Raw genomic sequence first — 17,446 nt, forward strand, 5'->3', positions numbered from 1 at the left:
ATCAAATGCTTCTTCTAAAGTAGCCTTGGTGAGGGTAAAGTAGTCACTTATTCCAATACTGAAAATTCCAGGTGGTCCTTCACTTCTATTGTGGCTGTGGGTGGCACTCAGGCTCTAGAATCAGAAAGTCCTGGGTTTGAATTGTTGTTGTTTAGTCTCTCAGTCGTGTCTGACTCTTCTGTGACTCTGTGGACTGTAGCCTGCCAGGCTCCTCTGTCCATGGGATTTTCCTGGCAAGAATACTGGAGTGGGTTGCCATTTCCATCTCCAGGGGATCTTCCCGACTCAGGGATTGAACTCCCATCTCCTGAGTCTCCGGCAATGAAAGGCAGACTCTTTACTGCTGAGCCACTGGGGAAGCCCCCTGGGTTTGAATGCTGGCTCTTAACAGGCAAGTGAGACTGAAAATCTTTCACTTATCCTCTTAAGTCTCCTTTTCCTCAACAGTACAAAGGAAATGTTAAAGCAGTGTTGCTAAGAAAGTTTAATTAAATTACATGTGGAAAAGACTTGATAAAATACCTTACACTGAGTAGGTGCTCAATAAAGGGGAAATACTGTTTTTGTTATAATGACAGAGCCAAAAAGTGAAAGACCTACATAAAAACAATCCTGTTCTCTATAGTCTGCTGACACGGGAAACAAATGTGTTGTAGAAAAACACCTCTCTAGGGCTTGTGACCCCTGGGGATAGTAGGCCTGTAGTATGTTCTCCCAATCGAACGGGTAATATTTCAAAGAGGCTGTCTTACTTTCCCTGGCAACCGATTTTTCCTGAGATGGTTATCCTCCGAATGTTCTCACCTTTTCCCTTACCATTAAAAAAAAAAAAATGTTAAGTCCGAACACATTAACTTGCCAACTGTTCTTACAGAAACTGGCAACTCTCCCCATGTGCTGGTTGGAATTTAAACATTTATCCAGAGAAGACAAATTCCACTCAATTTAAGAATACTTACTTTTGCCAAGTAGAGAAATGTATCTACCATTTCTTGCTGCTTCAGGGCTGATTTAAACTGTTTCTCTGCTTCCCGATACAATCCTAACCTAAGAACAACCATTTTAAAAATTAGACAATCAATTTAAAACAAATACTACCAGCATTCATTCATACCGAGGATATGAATTAGAGACAAATTACATCTGTTAAGAGTAAGCATGTACCATGAAGGCAATGTTATATGCACACATGCATGTTTATACAGGTTAGACAAAATATGCCGGCATTCCCATATTCACTGTCTGAACACTTAAATGGGGTGTAGAGTCTGTCTGAAGCCTAATCAGAGCAGGATGCCAGTGAGTCACCAACCAAATTGCTTGTGTCAGCTGACATGTCACACGATTATGTAAAGTTTAAAAATAAAATAAAATTAAAAAAAAAAAAAAAGAAATGCTCAGAGCCTCCATTTTATTGGAAGAACTGAAGATGACATTTTTTTGAAAAACATCTACTTTGAGATAAAAGCCCATTTTTATTTATTTTTTAATTTTATTTTATTTTTAAACTTTACATAATTGTATTAGTTTTGCCAAATATCAAAATGAATCCATCACAGGTATACATGTGCTCCCCATCCTGAACCCTCCTCCCTCCTCCCTCCCCATACCATCCCTCTGGGTCGTCCCCGTGCACTAGCCCCAAGCATCCAGTATCGTGCATTGAACCTGGACTGGTTTCTCGTTTCATACATGATATTCTACATGTTTCAATGCCATTCTCCCAAATCTTCCCACCCTCTCCCTCTCCCACAGAGTCCATAAGATTGTTCCATACATCAGTGTCTCTTTTGCTGTCTCGTACACAGGGTTATTGTTATCGTCTTTCTAAATTCCATATATATGCGTTAGTATACTATATTGGTGTTTTTCCTTCTGGCTTACTTCACTCTGTATAATAGGCTCCAGTTTCATCCACCTCATTAGAACTGATTCAAATGAATTCTTTTTAATGGATGAGTAATACTCCATTGTGTATGTACCACAGCTTTCTTATCCATTCATCTGCTGATGGGCATCTAGGTTGCTTCCATGTCCTGGCTATTATAAACAGTGCTGCAATGAACATTGGGGTACACGTGTCTCTTTCCCTTCTGGTTTCCTCAGTGTGTATGCCCAGCAGTGGGATTGCTGGATCATAAGGCAGTTCTATTTCCAGTTTTTTAAGGAATCTCCACACTGTCCTCCATAGTGGCTGTACTAGTTTGCATTCCCACCAACAGTGTAAGAGGGTTCCCTTTTCTCCACACCCTCTCCAACATTTATTATTTGTAGACTTTTGGATCGCAGCCATTCTGACTGGTGTGAAATGGTACCTCATAGTGGTCTTGATTTGCATTTCTCTGATAATGAGTGACGTTGAGCATCTTTTCATGTGTTTGTTAGCCATCTGTATGTCTTCTTTGGAGAAATGTCTATTTAGTTCTTTGGCCCATTTTTCAATTGGGTCATTTATTTTTCTGGAGTTGAGCTGTAGGAGTTGCTTGTATATTTTTGAGATTAGTTGTTTGTCAGTTGCTTCATTTGCTATTATTTTCTCCCATTCTGAAGGCTGTCTTTTCACCTTGCTGATAGTTTCCTTTGATGTGCAGAAGATTTTAAGGTTAGTTAGGTCCCATTTGTTTATTTTTGCTTTTATTTCCAAACTCTCCAGAAAGCAGGAATAGAAGGAACATACCTCAACATAATAAAAGCTATATATGACAAACCCACAGCAAACATTATCCTCAATGGTGAAAAATTGAAAGCATTTCCTCTAAAGTCAGGAACAAGACAAGGGTGCCCACTTTCACCATTACTATTCAACATAGTTTTGGAAGTTTTGGCCACAGCAATCAGAGCAGAAAAAGAAATAAAAGGAATCCAAATTGGAAAAGAAGAAGTAAAACTCTCACTATTTGCAGATGACATGATCCTCTACGTAGAAAACCCTAAAGACTCCACTAGAAAATTACTAGAACTAATCAATGACTATAGTAAAGTTGCAGGATATAAAATCAACACACAGAAATCCCTTGCATTCCTATACACTAATAATGAGAAAACAGAAAGAGAAATTAAGGAAACAATTCCATTCACCATTGCAACAGAAAGAATAAAATACTTAGGAATATATCTACCTAAAGAAACTAAAGACCTATATATAGAAAACTATAAAACACTGGTGAAAGAAATCAAAGAGGACACTAATAGATGGAGAAATATACCATGTTCATGGATTGGAAGAATCAATATAGTGAAAATGAGTATACTACCCAAAGCAATTTATAGATTCAATGCAATCCCTATCAAGCTACCAACAGTATTCTTCACAGAGCTAGAACAAGTAATTTCACAATTTGTATGGAAATACAAAAAACCTCGAATAGCCAAAGCGATCTTGAGAAAGAAGAATGGAACTGGAGGAATCAACCTACCTGACTTCAGGCTCTACTACAAAGCCACAGTTATCAAGACAGTATGGTACTGGCACAAAGACAGAAATATAGATCAATGGAACAAAATAGAAAGCCCAGAGATAAATCCACGCACATATGGACACCTTATCTTTGAAAAGGAGGCAAGAATATACAATGGATTAAAGACAATCTCTTTAACAAGTGGTGCTGGGAAAACTGGTCAACCACTTGTAAAAGAATGAAACTAGAACACTTTCTAACACCATACACAAAAATAAACTCAAAATGGATTAAAGGTCTAAACATAAGACCAGAAACTATAAAACTCCTAGAGGAGAACATAGGCAAAACACTCTCTGACATACATCACAGCAGGATCCTCTATGACCCACCTCCCAGAATAAAAGCCCATTTTTAAAAACTGAGGTACTGGGTTGGCCAAAAGGTTCATTCGGTTTTTTTCGTTAAGATGGCTCTGCTGCTGCTGCTGCTAAGTAGCTTCAGTTGTGTCCGACTCTGTGCGACCCCATAGATGGCAGCCCACCAGGCTCCCCCGTCCCTGGATTCTCCAGGCAAGAACACTGGAGTGGGGTGCCATTTCCTCCTCCAATGCCTGAAAGTGAAAAGTGAAAGTGAAGTCGCTCAGTCGTGTCCGACTCTTAGTGACCCCATGGACTGCAGCCCACCAGGCTCCTCCGTCCGTGGGATTTTCCAGGAAAGAGTACTGGAATGGAGTGCCATTTGCTTAATTGTCTTTCAGATCAGATCAGCTCAGTCGCTCAGTCGTGTCCGACTCTTTGCGACCCCATGAATCGCAGCATGCCAGGCCTCCCTGTCCATCACCAACTCCCAGAGTTCACCCAGACTCATGTCCATGGAGTCAGTGATGTCATCTAGCCATCTCATCCTTTAACTTCATTCAAAACAATTTTGTTAGGTTGTGACAGCTGTCATATCTGTGTGCATTAAAAAAAAAAAATCAAAACTGGTGAATTTTTGTACAGTCATTTTAATACTAAAGATAGAAGAAAAAAAGCAACATTTTCAGAATACTATGCTTTATTATTTCAAGAAAGATAAAAAAAATGCAACTGAAATGCAGAAGAAAAAAAAAAGCAGCATGTAGAGAAGGTGCTGTGACTGATCAAATGAGTCAAAAGTGGTTTCTGAAGTTACGTGCTGGAGATTTCTCACAGGACATGCTGAAACCAAGTGCTGAAAATCATTTATACCAGTGTGGTATGTTAATCATTTTGATGTTTGGGTTCCACATAAGTTGAGCAGAAAAAAATCTTGACTGGATTTCTGATGTGATTCTCTACTTACACATAAGGAAAATGCTCCATTTTTAAAACAAATTGTGGCAGGTGATGAAAAGTGGATACTGTACAATCATGTGGGATGATAGAGATTGTGGGGCAAGTGAAATGTACCACCACCAACCACACCAAAAGCCAGTCTTCATCCAAAGAAGCTGATGTTGTGTATATGCTGGGATTGGAAAGGAGTCCTGTATTATGAGCTGTTTCTGGAAAACCTAATGATTAATTCCAACAAGTACTGCTCCCAATTAGACCAACTAAAAGCAGCACTCGACAAAAAGCGTGCAGAATTAGTCAACAGAAAATGCAGTCTTTCATCAAGATCGTGCAAGACCACGTTTGTTTGATGACCAGGCAAAAATTGTTACAGCGTGGCTGAGTAGTTCTGATTTCTCTGCCATATTGACCAGACATTCCACCTTCGGATTTCCATTTATTTTGGTCTTGAAAAATGTGTCTTTTATTTTTAATTTAAAAAACAGAAGGAACTTTTTGGCCAACTCAATATAATTGCCATATAACATTATATCAACTTTTCAGGCATGTAACATAATAATCTGATATTTGTACATATTGCAAGATGATCACAATAAGTCTAATTAACATCCATCACCACACACAGTTACAGAATTTTTTTTCTTGTGATAAGAACGTTTAAGTTTTACTTTGTTAGAAAATTTTGCACACACAATACAGCATTATTAACAAGGCTGCCATGCTCTATGTGACATTCCCACAACTTATTTATTTTATAATTGATGTTTGAACCTTTTGACTTCTGCTACCAATCTGACCACCTCTAGTCTCAACCGCAGGCAACTACCAATCTGTCCTCTGTATCTATAAACTTTGTTAATTATTTTTGGTTCCTCATATAAGGGAGATCATAGGGTATTTGTCTTTCTCTACGAGACTTAGTTTACTTAGCATAATGCCCTCCAAACCCATCCATGCCATCTCGAACAGCAAGATTTCATGGGCACTAGATTGTTTCCATATCTTGGCTATTAATGCTGCAATGAACATGGTGATGCGGGTATCTTTTCTTCAAGTCAGTGTTTTCATTTATTCAGACAGATATTCAGAATGAGAACTGCTGAAGCACATGGTACAGCAATTTTTAATTAACTTAAAATTAATTTTTAAATTTAATTAATTTAAAATGTTAATTTCAAGCACATTTTTCATGTTTTCGGGAACCTCCATACTGTGTTCCTTGTGGCTGCACTCATTCACACTTCCACCACCAGCTCATGAGGGTTCTCGTTCCCTCACATCCTGCCAACACTTGTGATTTCTAGTGTTTTCAGTAACAGTCATTCTAACCGATGTGAGATGACAATCTCACTGTGGTTTTGACTTGCGTTTCTCCGAGGATTAGTTGTGGAGCACCTTTTCATGTACCTGTTGGGCCTCTTGTCTTTTTTAGAAAAAAAGTCTTTTCAGAGCCTCTGCCCATTTTTTAATGACAGTGCTCTAGTTTTTTTTTTTTTTTTCTATTAATTTTCGTGAGTTCGTGATATTTGTTTTGTGTATGTTAACACTTTTTGTATATGTTCAGTTCAGTTTAGTCACTCAGTTGTGTCCAATTCTTTGCGACCCCATGAATCACAGCACGCCAGGCCTCCCTGTCCCTCACTAACTGCCAGAGTTTACCCAAACTCATGTCCATCAAGTTGGTGATGCCATCCGGCCATCTCATCCTCTGTCGGCCCCTTCTCCTCCTGCCCCCAATCCCTCCCAGCATCAGAGTCTTTTCCAATGAGTCAACTCTTCGCATGAGGTGGCCAAAGTATAATAGTTTCAGCTTCAATATCAGTCCTTCCAATGAACACCCAGGACTGATCTCCCTTAGGATAGACTGGCTGGATCTTCTTGCAGTCCAAGGGACTCTCACCACATTTCAAAAGCATCAATTCTTTGGTGCTCAGCTTTCTTTATAGCCCAACTCTCACATCCATACATGACTACTGGAAAAACCATAGCTTTGACTAGATGGACCTTTGCTGGCAAAGTAATGTCTTTGCTTTTTAACATGGTTTCTAGGTTGATGATAGCTTTTCTTTCAAGGAGCAAGAGTCTTTTAATTTCATGGCTGTAGTCATCATCTGCAGTGATTTTGGAGCCCCCCAAAATAAAGTCTCTCACTGTTTCCATTGTTTCCCCATCTATTTGCATTAAGTGATGGGACTGGATGCCATGATCTTCGTTTTCTGAATGTTGAATCTTAAGCCAACTTTTTCACTCTCCTCTTTCACTTTCATCAAGAGGCTTTTTAGTTTTTCTTCACTTTCTGCCATAAGGATGGTATCATCTGCATATCTGAGGTTATTGATATTTCTCCTGGCAATCTTGATTCCAGATTGTGCTTCTTCCAGCCCAGTGTTTCTCCTGATGTACTCTGCATATAAGTTAAATAAGCAGGGTAACAATATACAGCCTTGACGTACTGCTTTTCCTATTTGGAACCAGTCTGTTGCTCCATGCCCAGTTCTGTTGCTTCCTGACCTGCATACAGATTCCTCAGGAGGCAGGTCAGGTGGTCTGGAATTCCAATCTCTTTCAGAATTTTCCAGTTTATTATGATCCACACAGTCAAAGGCTTTGGCATAGTCAATAAAGCAGAAATAGATGTTTTTCTGGAACTCTCTTGCCTTTCCAGTGATCCAGCGGATGTTGGCCATTTGATCTCTGGTTCCTTTGCCTTTTCTAAAACCAGCTTGAACATCTGGAAGTTCACGGTTCATGTATTGCTGAGGCCTGGCTTGGAGAATTTTGAGCATTACTTTGCTAGCATGTGAGATGAGTGCAATTTTGCAGTAATTTGAACATTCGTTGGCATTGCCTTTCTTTGGGACTGGAATGAAAATGACATTTTCCAGTCCTATGGCCACTGCTGAGTTTTCCAAATTTGGTGGCATATTGAGTGCAGCACTTTCATAGCATCATCTGTTAGGATATGAAATAGCTCAACTGGAATTCCATCACCTCCACCAGCTTTGTTCGTAGTGATGTTTTGGTCCCTATAGCTCTGTAATTGGTTTGAAATCAGGGAATGTAATGCCTCCAGCTTTGTTTTTCTTTCTTAAGATTGTTTTGGCTCTTCAGGGTCTGCTGTGGTTCCATACAAGTTTTAGAACTGCTTGCTCTACTTCTGTGAAAAATGCCACTATAATTTTGATAGTGATTGCACTGAATCTGTAGATTGCTTCATGCACTATGGGCATTTTAATAGTAATAATTCTTCTAATCCAAGAATGTGAAATATCTTTCAATTTACTTACAGCTTCATCAATTTCTTTCATTAATATTTTAGTTTTTGGTGTACAAGTATTTTCATCTCTTTGGTTAAATTTATTCCTAGGTGTTTTATTTTTTGATGGAATTGTAAATGGGCCTATTTTCTTAATTTCATTGTTATTAAGGTATAGAAAGCAACAGATTTTGTATCCTACAAGTTTACTGAATTTACTTATTATTTCCAACAGTTTTTTGGTGGAGTCTTTAGGATATTCTATATATAGCATCACATTTGCTATAAACAGACAGTTTTACTTCTTTTCCGATGTGGATGCCTTTTATTTCTTCTTCTTGCCTAACTCCTCTGTCTAGGACTTCCAATAGTATGTTCAGTAAAAACAGAGCCAGTGGGCATCCTTATCTTACCCTTCATCTTACAGAGCAAAAGCTTTCAATGCCAGTGAGTGCGACTTCAGCTACAGGCTTGTCATTCACGGCCTTTACTGTGTGGAGGTACATTCCTTCTACACCCACTTTGTTAGGAGTTTTTATCATAACTGATGCTGGACTTTGTCAAATGCTCTCTCTGCATCCATTGAGATAATTGTATGATTTTTATACTTTTTTGTTAATGTGATATATTACATTGATTTGCATATGCTGAACCATCCTTACAGACCTGGAATAATCCCACTTACTCATAATCATGATCCTTCTCATGGTCCTATTTCATTTATTTCCATTCTGATCTTTGTTATTTCCTTCCTTCTACTAACTTTGAGCTTTATCTGTTCTTCTTTTTCTAGTTACTTGAGATGCAAAGTTAGGTTGCTTATTTGAGAATTTTCTTGTTTCCTGAGTAGGCATTTATTGCTCGGTACTTCTCTCTTAGGATGCAGTTTTTGCTGCATTCCATAAGTTTTGATGTGTTATAATTCCAGTTTTCACTTGTTTCAAGTTACCTTTTTTGACTCTGCATAAGCCCATTTTTAAACTCTAAACAATTTTGAGGTAATCAGTTAACTTCCACTTGAGTAATACAGCTATACCATTTTATTATTCCACAACATTTTCTTTCCCTTTTTTTGTCTCTGATACTGATTGTCCTAGTCTATGAATCTGAGATTTGTTCCTTGCTTAAATACAACTGTCCTGATGTCAACACCCACTTCTGCCCAGGGAACATTTTATTACCATGAAATCAATTGCTAAAGCACACTTCAGCCTGTCCTTAATAGATCTGTTGGGCTTTCTCATAACTACTCATCCCAGACATGTGGGAGCTACTTAGGCACTTTATGATAATGCTTTTATTTATGAAATAAAGACAAAACAGTATACAATATGGTCTATTATGTTACTTTCATTTAAAGGCTTGAAAGAATAGCTGTGTTCTTTTTTCCTAACCTAAACCTTAAGCACTGGTATAACTATACCCAAAGAGATGTTGGACAATGTGGGACAAAGAAGTTAAACTGACCCCACAGTCTGGCCTAAAGTTAGCAGATGTATGATGTGGTACAAGCCCCTATTGCTTCAAAAGCCCTGCAACTTTTACAAGGTATGTTCATAAAATGTTATCAGAGAACTCTGAAGTTCTGAAGAACAGCATATTTATACAGAGTTTCAACTGAACATTTAAGTCTTAAATACATGGCTGAAGTTCAATCACTGAATTCCATAAACACCTATTTAGTTTGCATATTTTTAACTAATAAGTTGTCTCTTGCAAAAAATAATTTTATAGGGATTACAATAAAAAGATACATATAAAAAAAGAATATGAAAACAGAACTAGATTTTAGAAAAAACAATGAAGAATAAAGAAATTAAAAAACAAGCAATCAGAGCTACTGAAGTACCTGGAAACCAAAGAAAGGAAAGAAGGATGAGTCATATGTGTTTTATTACTATATCCTTAAGAGATCATTTCCTCTAATCCTATCAAAAAGGAATTCACCACATGGGTTCTTGTGCAAAGGAAATGGAGTGGGCGCCATGTATAAAGAACGTCTAGGGATAATGAAAACATCAGTCAAGTTCATAAACATAGGACAATATCAAAGAGTCAGAGTCCAGAGATAATCTCCACCAACTGCCAAGTTTTTCTCTCCAATTTAATTCAATAAACATTGTCAAGGACCAACCGCATGCACATTTAATGATGTTAAGGAGTTGCAAAAATGAAGATAACAACCATGTACTGAAGGCACCAATTAAGACTGAAACAAAACATATTTTAAAATAAATCTAATTGCATTATGGCCAATGAGGAAAAAACGTACTTTGAGAGCACAAAGGAGGAACGAACTAAGTTCCAGCGTGGAAGGAATGGGCAAGATTTCAACAGTGAGGTAGGGTGGGCTGGGGTGCACAAGCACACAAGAAGGAAAGTCCACAGCATGTTAGGGGGATGCCGAGTAGCTAGGTTTAACCAAAAAGGAAAACACGAGACAGAATGGGAGAAGTGAGACACATGGGCAAAGCTACAGACTTGGACAGGCTCATGGATGCCACATGTAAAATACAGATTTCACTTTAGAGGTAATGGAGATCAACCAAAGAATATATGCAACAGTCCCTCTGACAGTAGTACACAGGAAGGATTGATCAGGCAAGAAAATGGAGGCAGAAAACCTCGGTAAGAAACTAACGTAGCAATTCAAACAAATGACACGAAAAGCCAGGAACAGGGCACTGGAGTGGGGATGGCTAGTAAGGGAGCAACTGTAAAAGCCACTGCCCAGGAAGAACCAGGAGGCCTTAACTGTCAGGAGCAGAGAGAGTGAAGTTGCCCTGGGTGCTCCCTCTGGTACCCATCCCTGACCTCGTCACCGAGAGGAAGGGGCTCTTTCTCTGGGCTCCCCCTGAGCCCTGCACTTGCTTCTATCAAAACGGGACCCACATTTGCAAATGATTCCTGTCCGCTCTCTTCCATTCAGTTGTCAACCGTTTAAAGGAGCTTCTCATTAAACATTTTACTGTGAGTGAGTGGACAAATGAATGAATGCTCAATACACAAAGATGAGAAGCGACCAAGGAAACAGAGGAGAATAATAATTGATATAACAAAATACATTCATTTAAATACCATCGTACATGAAGGAAACAAGGAATCAAGTTATGCTTTTCTTTCATTATTACAGATTTCTGAGAGTTTTGCTTAGAACCTCAAGATTCCAAGCTTGTCCTCAGAAATTACATTCATAAAACCTTAATGTTATAATGATCCAGAACTACCTTTTATCAGAAAATACTTCCTCAATCTAACAGTAGGAAAAAATACTTTAGAGTTCTATGTGAAATATCTAAATGGAAAATAGTCTTAATTTCAACAGTAGAAAAATAAGCATCCTTTTTATTCTATTTATATATTTCCTTTTCCTCAGTGTTCAATAACTAAAGTTAGTTAACTACAGAATGATGTTCACAGTGACTAGTCTACCTTGTTTTTGAATAATAAAATACATTTATCTTTATAAAATATAACTATTCATTTGTTTCTATTTTTCAAATGCCCCAAGTGCATTTCCATATTAAGCAATCATTTCAGATCCTGTTTATCAGTTGTTGTATAATATTCATAATATTCATTATAACTTTTTTGATCTCTCAATTGGCTTAAAAATGTGTTTAAAGGTTAAGTGAACTGTGTAAGAATGTTCAGATCCTAGGGAAACACTAGGAGATTGTGCAAACAGTAAAAGAACTGGCATCAGAAAGCTGAGCTCAAAGGCTAGTTCTGCCGCTTACAGGCTCCATGAAGTTGGGAAAGTCACTTTATCCTTCTGAGGCTCACATCTTCTCATCTGGACAAAGGGCTACTAATAGCAACTACCTCCAAAATGCCGTAAGATTTAACTGAGGTAAGGTGATGTGTGGACCAGTTCTCGCTTAACTGTAAAGCACTTTGCAGATGTGAGGCAGAAGAAGAAATAAAGATGTGAGTCAAGAGGAGCAGAGAACCAACAGACCCGATTCTAATCCCAGGTCTGTTACTAACTGGTTCCTGATACAAATCAGTTTCTCTGGCCTCAGCTTCTTCATCTGAGAAGGGTGTGATGGTCTCAAAGCTTCCCCTTCCCACATCTAAAATTTCACTATTGTAAAGGTGTCTTACTGCCATCGTGTATGTGTGTAGTCAGTCACTCAGTCATGTCCAACTCTCTGTGGCCCCATGGACTGTAGCCCTCCAAGCTCCTCTGTCTATGGAATTTTCCAGGCAAGAATACTGGAATGAGTTGCCATTCCTACTCCAGGGGATCTTCCCAACCCAGGGATCGAACATGTGTCTCTTGAGTCTCCTGCACTGGCAGGCTGATTCTTTACCACTCGCAGGAAGCCATCACGTGATTGCTAAGCAAATGCTCTCTCAAGTAAGCCAGCGATACCTTGCTCTCTTCTTCATGAGGAAATCCATCCCCCAGAAAAAGTTACTGGATTTGAGGCCCTAAAATACATTGCCGTTTCTCAGCCTTTGAAAAGAATCTGAATTTTACCTGTAGTAACATTTTCCAATCTGCACTTTCCACCACCAGTCCTTGTACTGAGAATGTTCCGTGGAAAGGGCAGCCAAATCCAAAGCCTTTGAAAAACAATTCATTTTCAATTAGGATTTTCTCTTCTGACAATAAGCAGAAACAATAAATAATGAAATAAACCATATAATTAGCATCAATCAAAACATGCATTAGAAATCAGATAGAAACTCGAGTTGCTCATGTCTCCAGATGGCCCCACCAATTTTCCCTAAATAATCAGTTCCAGACCAGAGGGCTGACAGCAGATGAGAAGCAAACACTGATCAAAGGGAAGCAGATGTACAGTCTATCTGAATACAGCTTTAATATACAAAGTACAAAACTGGTATTAAAAATTTGTAAGTTTTTACCCCACCAAAATGCTTCCAAACTTAGTGGCAGTCAAGCCTTTACTGTGTAAAGTAGGCCCAAGCGCAGGCCCCACTTTAAAGACAGAGGTTGAGAAACAGGGAAAGATCAAGTATGGAGGCAGAAAAAGGTTTAAAAACAGGGTCATGAAGAAGAACTGATTGCTTGGGTGACTGCCATCTTTAACAACCACTGTTAAGTTATTCTGATGTCACCTTACGTTCCAGTAATCCTAAAGGTCAGGCTTTGCTTGCGATGGACTGAAAAAGAGCTAACTGCTTTCGTATTTTATGTGTGCTTATCCCTTTCTCTCTGTCTTCTAGTTTGTTCCTTCTAGTGATTATTCAAGATTAGACAAAAATACCTAATTAACAATTAGGATTCTATACTCAAAAAGCAGAAACCATTTGGACAGAGAGGAAGCAAATCAATCTTTATACAAATGTAAAGTTCACAGGAATCTGAAACTCATGTAAAGATTTGGTTATTAGTTTTAAAAGAATTCTGATTTTTTATAATACTTACTATCCTTTCTATTAAGGTTGAAAACCTTTTATGCTTTAGTCAGTGTTAACATTATCACAATATCCAATAGCTCAGTTACAGTAACTCTTAGATTTTCAGTTCTATAATCTCAGAAGTGAAATGAAAGTCCCTCAGTCATATCCGACTCTTTGTGACCCCATGGACTGTAGCCCGCCAGGCTCCCTCTGTCCATGGAATTCTCCAGGCCAGAATACTGGAGTGCGTAGCTGTTCCCTTCTCCAGGGGATCTTCCCAACCCAGGGATCAAACCCAGGTTTCCCGCATTGCAGGCAGATTCTTTACCGTCTGAGCCACCAGGGACGCCCATAATCTCAGAATGTATCCCATATCATTGTTCATTTCTTCATATTAACTCTTATCTGAAATGAACGCCAAAAGAGTTCCTTGAAGCTCCTGCTGCAAAATTAATAACTTTCCTTGTGTTTCCCATCTTCCCTCACTCCAGGGGAGACTTCTAAATATGCAAACTATTTATAAAGGAATGGTGTCACATGCTGAGGTTCTAATGGACTTGAAAAATCAACATCTCTACTTGAAAGCTATGGAAATTAAAAAGAATCCAGAGATAAAAGTGGAAGTGAAAAATGAGGGGGAAAAAAGGCATCATTTCAATTATCATTATCTCTAGAAATACCAGAAAACCATATTTCAATCAGCTCAGTTCAGGAGTACATTGTAAATATCTGAGTCATATTCCTTTTAACTTAATCTTTTAGACCTGTTAAAGCAAACAGATCAGATTCACTTTCAGACTTAATATAACATTCTATTTTTCATAAAAATATGTCATTCTGAATTTTTTTTACATATTCTAATTTTTCCAAGATTAGATTTAGTGCTGACTACAGGCTGTTGATTTTGCTTTCAGATATGGTTCCCGTATATGACTCACATGCCCACATATTTGTCTAAGCCAATCAAGGAAATTAATATGAATTACAGATATAGAATAAAAATGGCAAAAATTACATGTTAATGATCGCTCTTCATTCGATGACTGAGGCTGCACTAGACAAAACCACCATTATGATTCGAAATGGACCCTGCATCCCCTGGGAACAGGCGCCCGCTTCTTACTCGGCTTTGCTGTTCGCGAATGGTGCCGTGTTGTTGAGTCCCTCAAGAATTAATTTCATTCTTTACTTCTGATTTATGCTGAAAATAGCTTAGGAATCAAACACAACTGCCATCGTAATAAGATGCACAATTAAAAGCTGTTAACATTTTTAAATTTTAAAGAGGTGACCGATGAGCTGTATTTTTTTAAAGTCTTTGCCAGCTTTTTAAAATAAATGACTAGATACTTATATCTTAGGATCTTTGAATAAACTAATCAATCCAATATCTGGTTTTTAATAAAGACCTGCAAGGTTATAAATAAGTTCATAAAAGTCCCTATGAACAGGGAGCCTTGGCAGATCCAGACAACAAAACACCTGTGAATACGTCCAACTAGGTGTCCCAGAGACGCTCCTAGTGATAGCTGGACACAGTGCCCCCAACCACCGAAGTTTAAACAAACAGTCTTCCATTCACTACTGTGAGAGCTGTGACAACGTCAGCATGATGAAATTCAACAGCTTATGGAGATAAAGATCTCAGAATCCCCAATCCACTTCAGTTCTGTCAATATTGCCAACACTGCCCCAAACAGGGAGAGGAAGGGAAAGACTTATTAAGGACCCAAAAGCAGAAAGACATTTTTCCATAAAACAAATCGTTTTTTTCAATGTAGCTCCTTTTCTCACTATTATGTAAATGTCAAGATGTAGAACATCTTCAAGATGAAGCTATTCATGAGGATATCATCATCATGACCCATAACTGGCATATGATCTATCAGTTTTCTGAACCCACTGCCTACAACTTCTCCCCTCTCAGACTTCACTCCAGCCACACTGGCCTCCTCAACGTTCCTTAAACGACCCAAGAATGCTGATACCCAGGGCCTCTGCAGTCAGTCTTTCTGACTTAACGTGCTCTTCTTCCACCGAACCACGTGGTTCGTCTTCCTTCCTTTAGGCCTCTGTTTAAACATCTTTTCAAAGTGAACTTTATCAACCGCCTTCTAAGTGAAAGTGAAGTCACTCAGTTGTGTCCAACTCTTTGCGACCCCGTGGACTGTAGCGCAGCAGGCTCCTCTGTCTCTGGGATTTTCCAGGTAATAATACTGGAGTGGGTTGCCATTTCCTTCTTCAGGGGGGTCTTCCCAACCCAGGGATCGAACCCAGGTCTCCCACATTGCAGGCAGATGCTTTACCATCTGACCCACCAGGAAAGCAGCCGCCTTCTACCTCATCTAAAATAATATCATCCTCAATGTCATCATCTATTCCCTTCCCCGGTTTCCCTGCTTTATTTTTATATTACTTATCCCATGACATTTTATATGTTTTTAAAATTTGCTAACTGTCTCCGTTCCTTGCCCAACCGGAACGTAATTTCCAAAAGAGCAGAGATTTTGTCTGTTCGCTTCACCCTGTGGTCTCAGGGCCTGGAACAGTGCCTGGCACACTGTGGCGGCTGAGAATGTGCAGGAAGAAAAAATAAACATCTCTGCAATAAATGAATCAATCTTCAACAAGTCAAGAAACTTATGATCTAGTAATTACAAACATTTACTCATTTATAAAAGGGGATGGTATGTGAATGTTTCTTTTTACTGACAATGTAACTATGTGATTTCATATATCACCCTATAATGCTCTGACCAGCTTTATACTGAGTGAAAATGGCATGAACTGTACTTACTTTTATTTACAGCAATGTGCCCAGTTTCTCAGTCATTCCAGCCTTAGTTTCTCTTTTCTCTATGTGACCACATCCACCATCACTCCCTTACAGATAACCACCACACTCAGTATATCTGGCCTGGGCTCTCACCTACATTTTAGGGGCACAGCTTCTGATACATGCAGTGGCATCTCCACTTGGATCGGCTTTCACAATTTCAAACTGAAAATGCCTTTCAGTGAGTTATTCAGCTTCTTTACAATCTAACCTCCTTCCCTAACAATCCCATGTCTGTTAGTAAAACAATCGCTCTCACAGCATCTTCTGGAGGCAGGTCTGACCTGGCTCTCTCCTTTGTCTGCCACACCAAATCCAGCATCACATTCTGTCACTTCTTTCTGACAATGCCTCAAAATGCTCCCACTATTTAGGATATGGCTTATTTATTTCTCATTCCATATCCTCTTCATGTTTTTACCCTTCTTTTACATTTTCTCCCTCCCTTTCCAAAAAAATCTTACTGGATTTTTACTAATATCATCCCCTGATTTTTCCCCTTGATATCTGGTAATAATATCAGAACCTCACAATTACCTTTCTAACTGTTTCATTGTGTCAATTTTATTTCCTCAGCTAGATTACACGGCTTAGAAGAGGCAGGAAAAAACATATTTTTATATAGCATAATGGTTGACACATAGAAAACACAACTGAGAAAAACGCTTTTGTCTCCCTGCATACTAAATACATAGGTATAAAGCTTTTTCTGTGAATAAAGAATGACAAAAAACACTATCATTAGACAGTATAGAATTAACTACATTTGATCTCACAAAATCTGTGCAGTTACTACTCGTTTGCATATTAGCATGTAAAAATTACCACAAATGGAGAAGTCATATGCACATAACCTTGAAATTCTCTGTTCAAAGGCTACCAAGATGACTGATTATTGATTACTGTTGAATTTGGGTGATGATTGATGCGAGTTCATTACACTCGCATTATACATTCTACCTGCACATGTTTGAAATTTTCTATCACAAAGTGTTAAACGGGAGAGATGGGAACATTACCAAAAAAACCCAGAAACACAGCATCAATAGGCGGATTCTTTACCACTACGCCGCCAGGACGTCCAATACAGGTGTCAGTGAACTATAATCACTACTCACACCAAAGAGGAAAAGGGACCCACCGTGCTATTAGGGTAAAAATAAACTTTAACGAAAACATATTATGCAGCGTTCTCGATTACCCATACCTTGCCCTTTAATGGAGATCGATTGCTCCACCGATCAGGCATAAGTCTTACTAC

At 38.7% G+C, this 17,446-nt stretch overlaps 1 protein-coding gene across 3 annotated transcripts in view; it reads right to left on the bottom strand.

Moving 5' to 3' along the window:
* Positions 1–17,446, bottom strand: part of TTC8 (tetratricopeptide repeat domain 8) — a 58,443-nt gene that overhangs the window by 20,160 nt on the left and 20,837 nt on the right. For all 3 annotated transcript variants that reach the window (XM_086319233.1, XM_086319234.1, XM_086319235.1), the window contains 2 exons: positions 12,460–12,545; positions 960–1,047 (listed from right to left, as the gene is read on the bottom strand). In XM_086319233.1, coding sequence (XP_086175359.1) covers positions 960–1,047; positions 12,460–12,545 — 174 coding nt within the window. The remainder of the gene's footprint in view (positions 1–959; positions 1,048–12,459; positions 12,546–17,446) is intronic.

The sequence above is a fragment of the Bos grunniens genome, chromosome 10, assembly GCF_055505025.1.
Source record: "Bos grunniens cultivar Pamir isolate PY7600 chromosome 10, Bosgru_T2T1.0, whole genome shotgun sequence".
In the NCBI taxonomy this organism is placed as follows: Eukaryota; Metazoa; Chordata; class Mammalia; order Artiodactyla; family Bovidae; genus Bos; species Bos grunniens.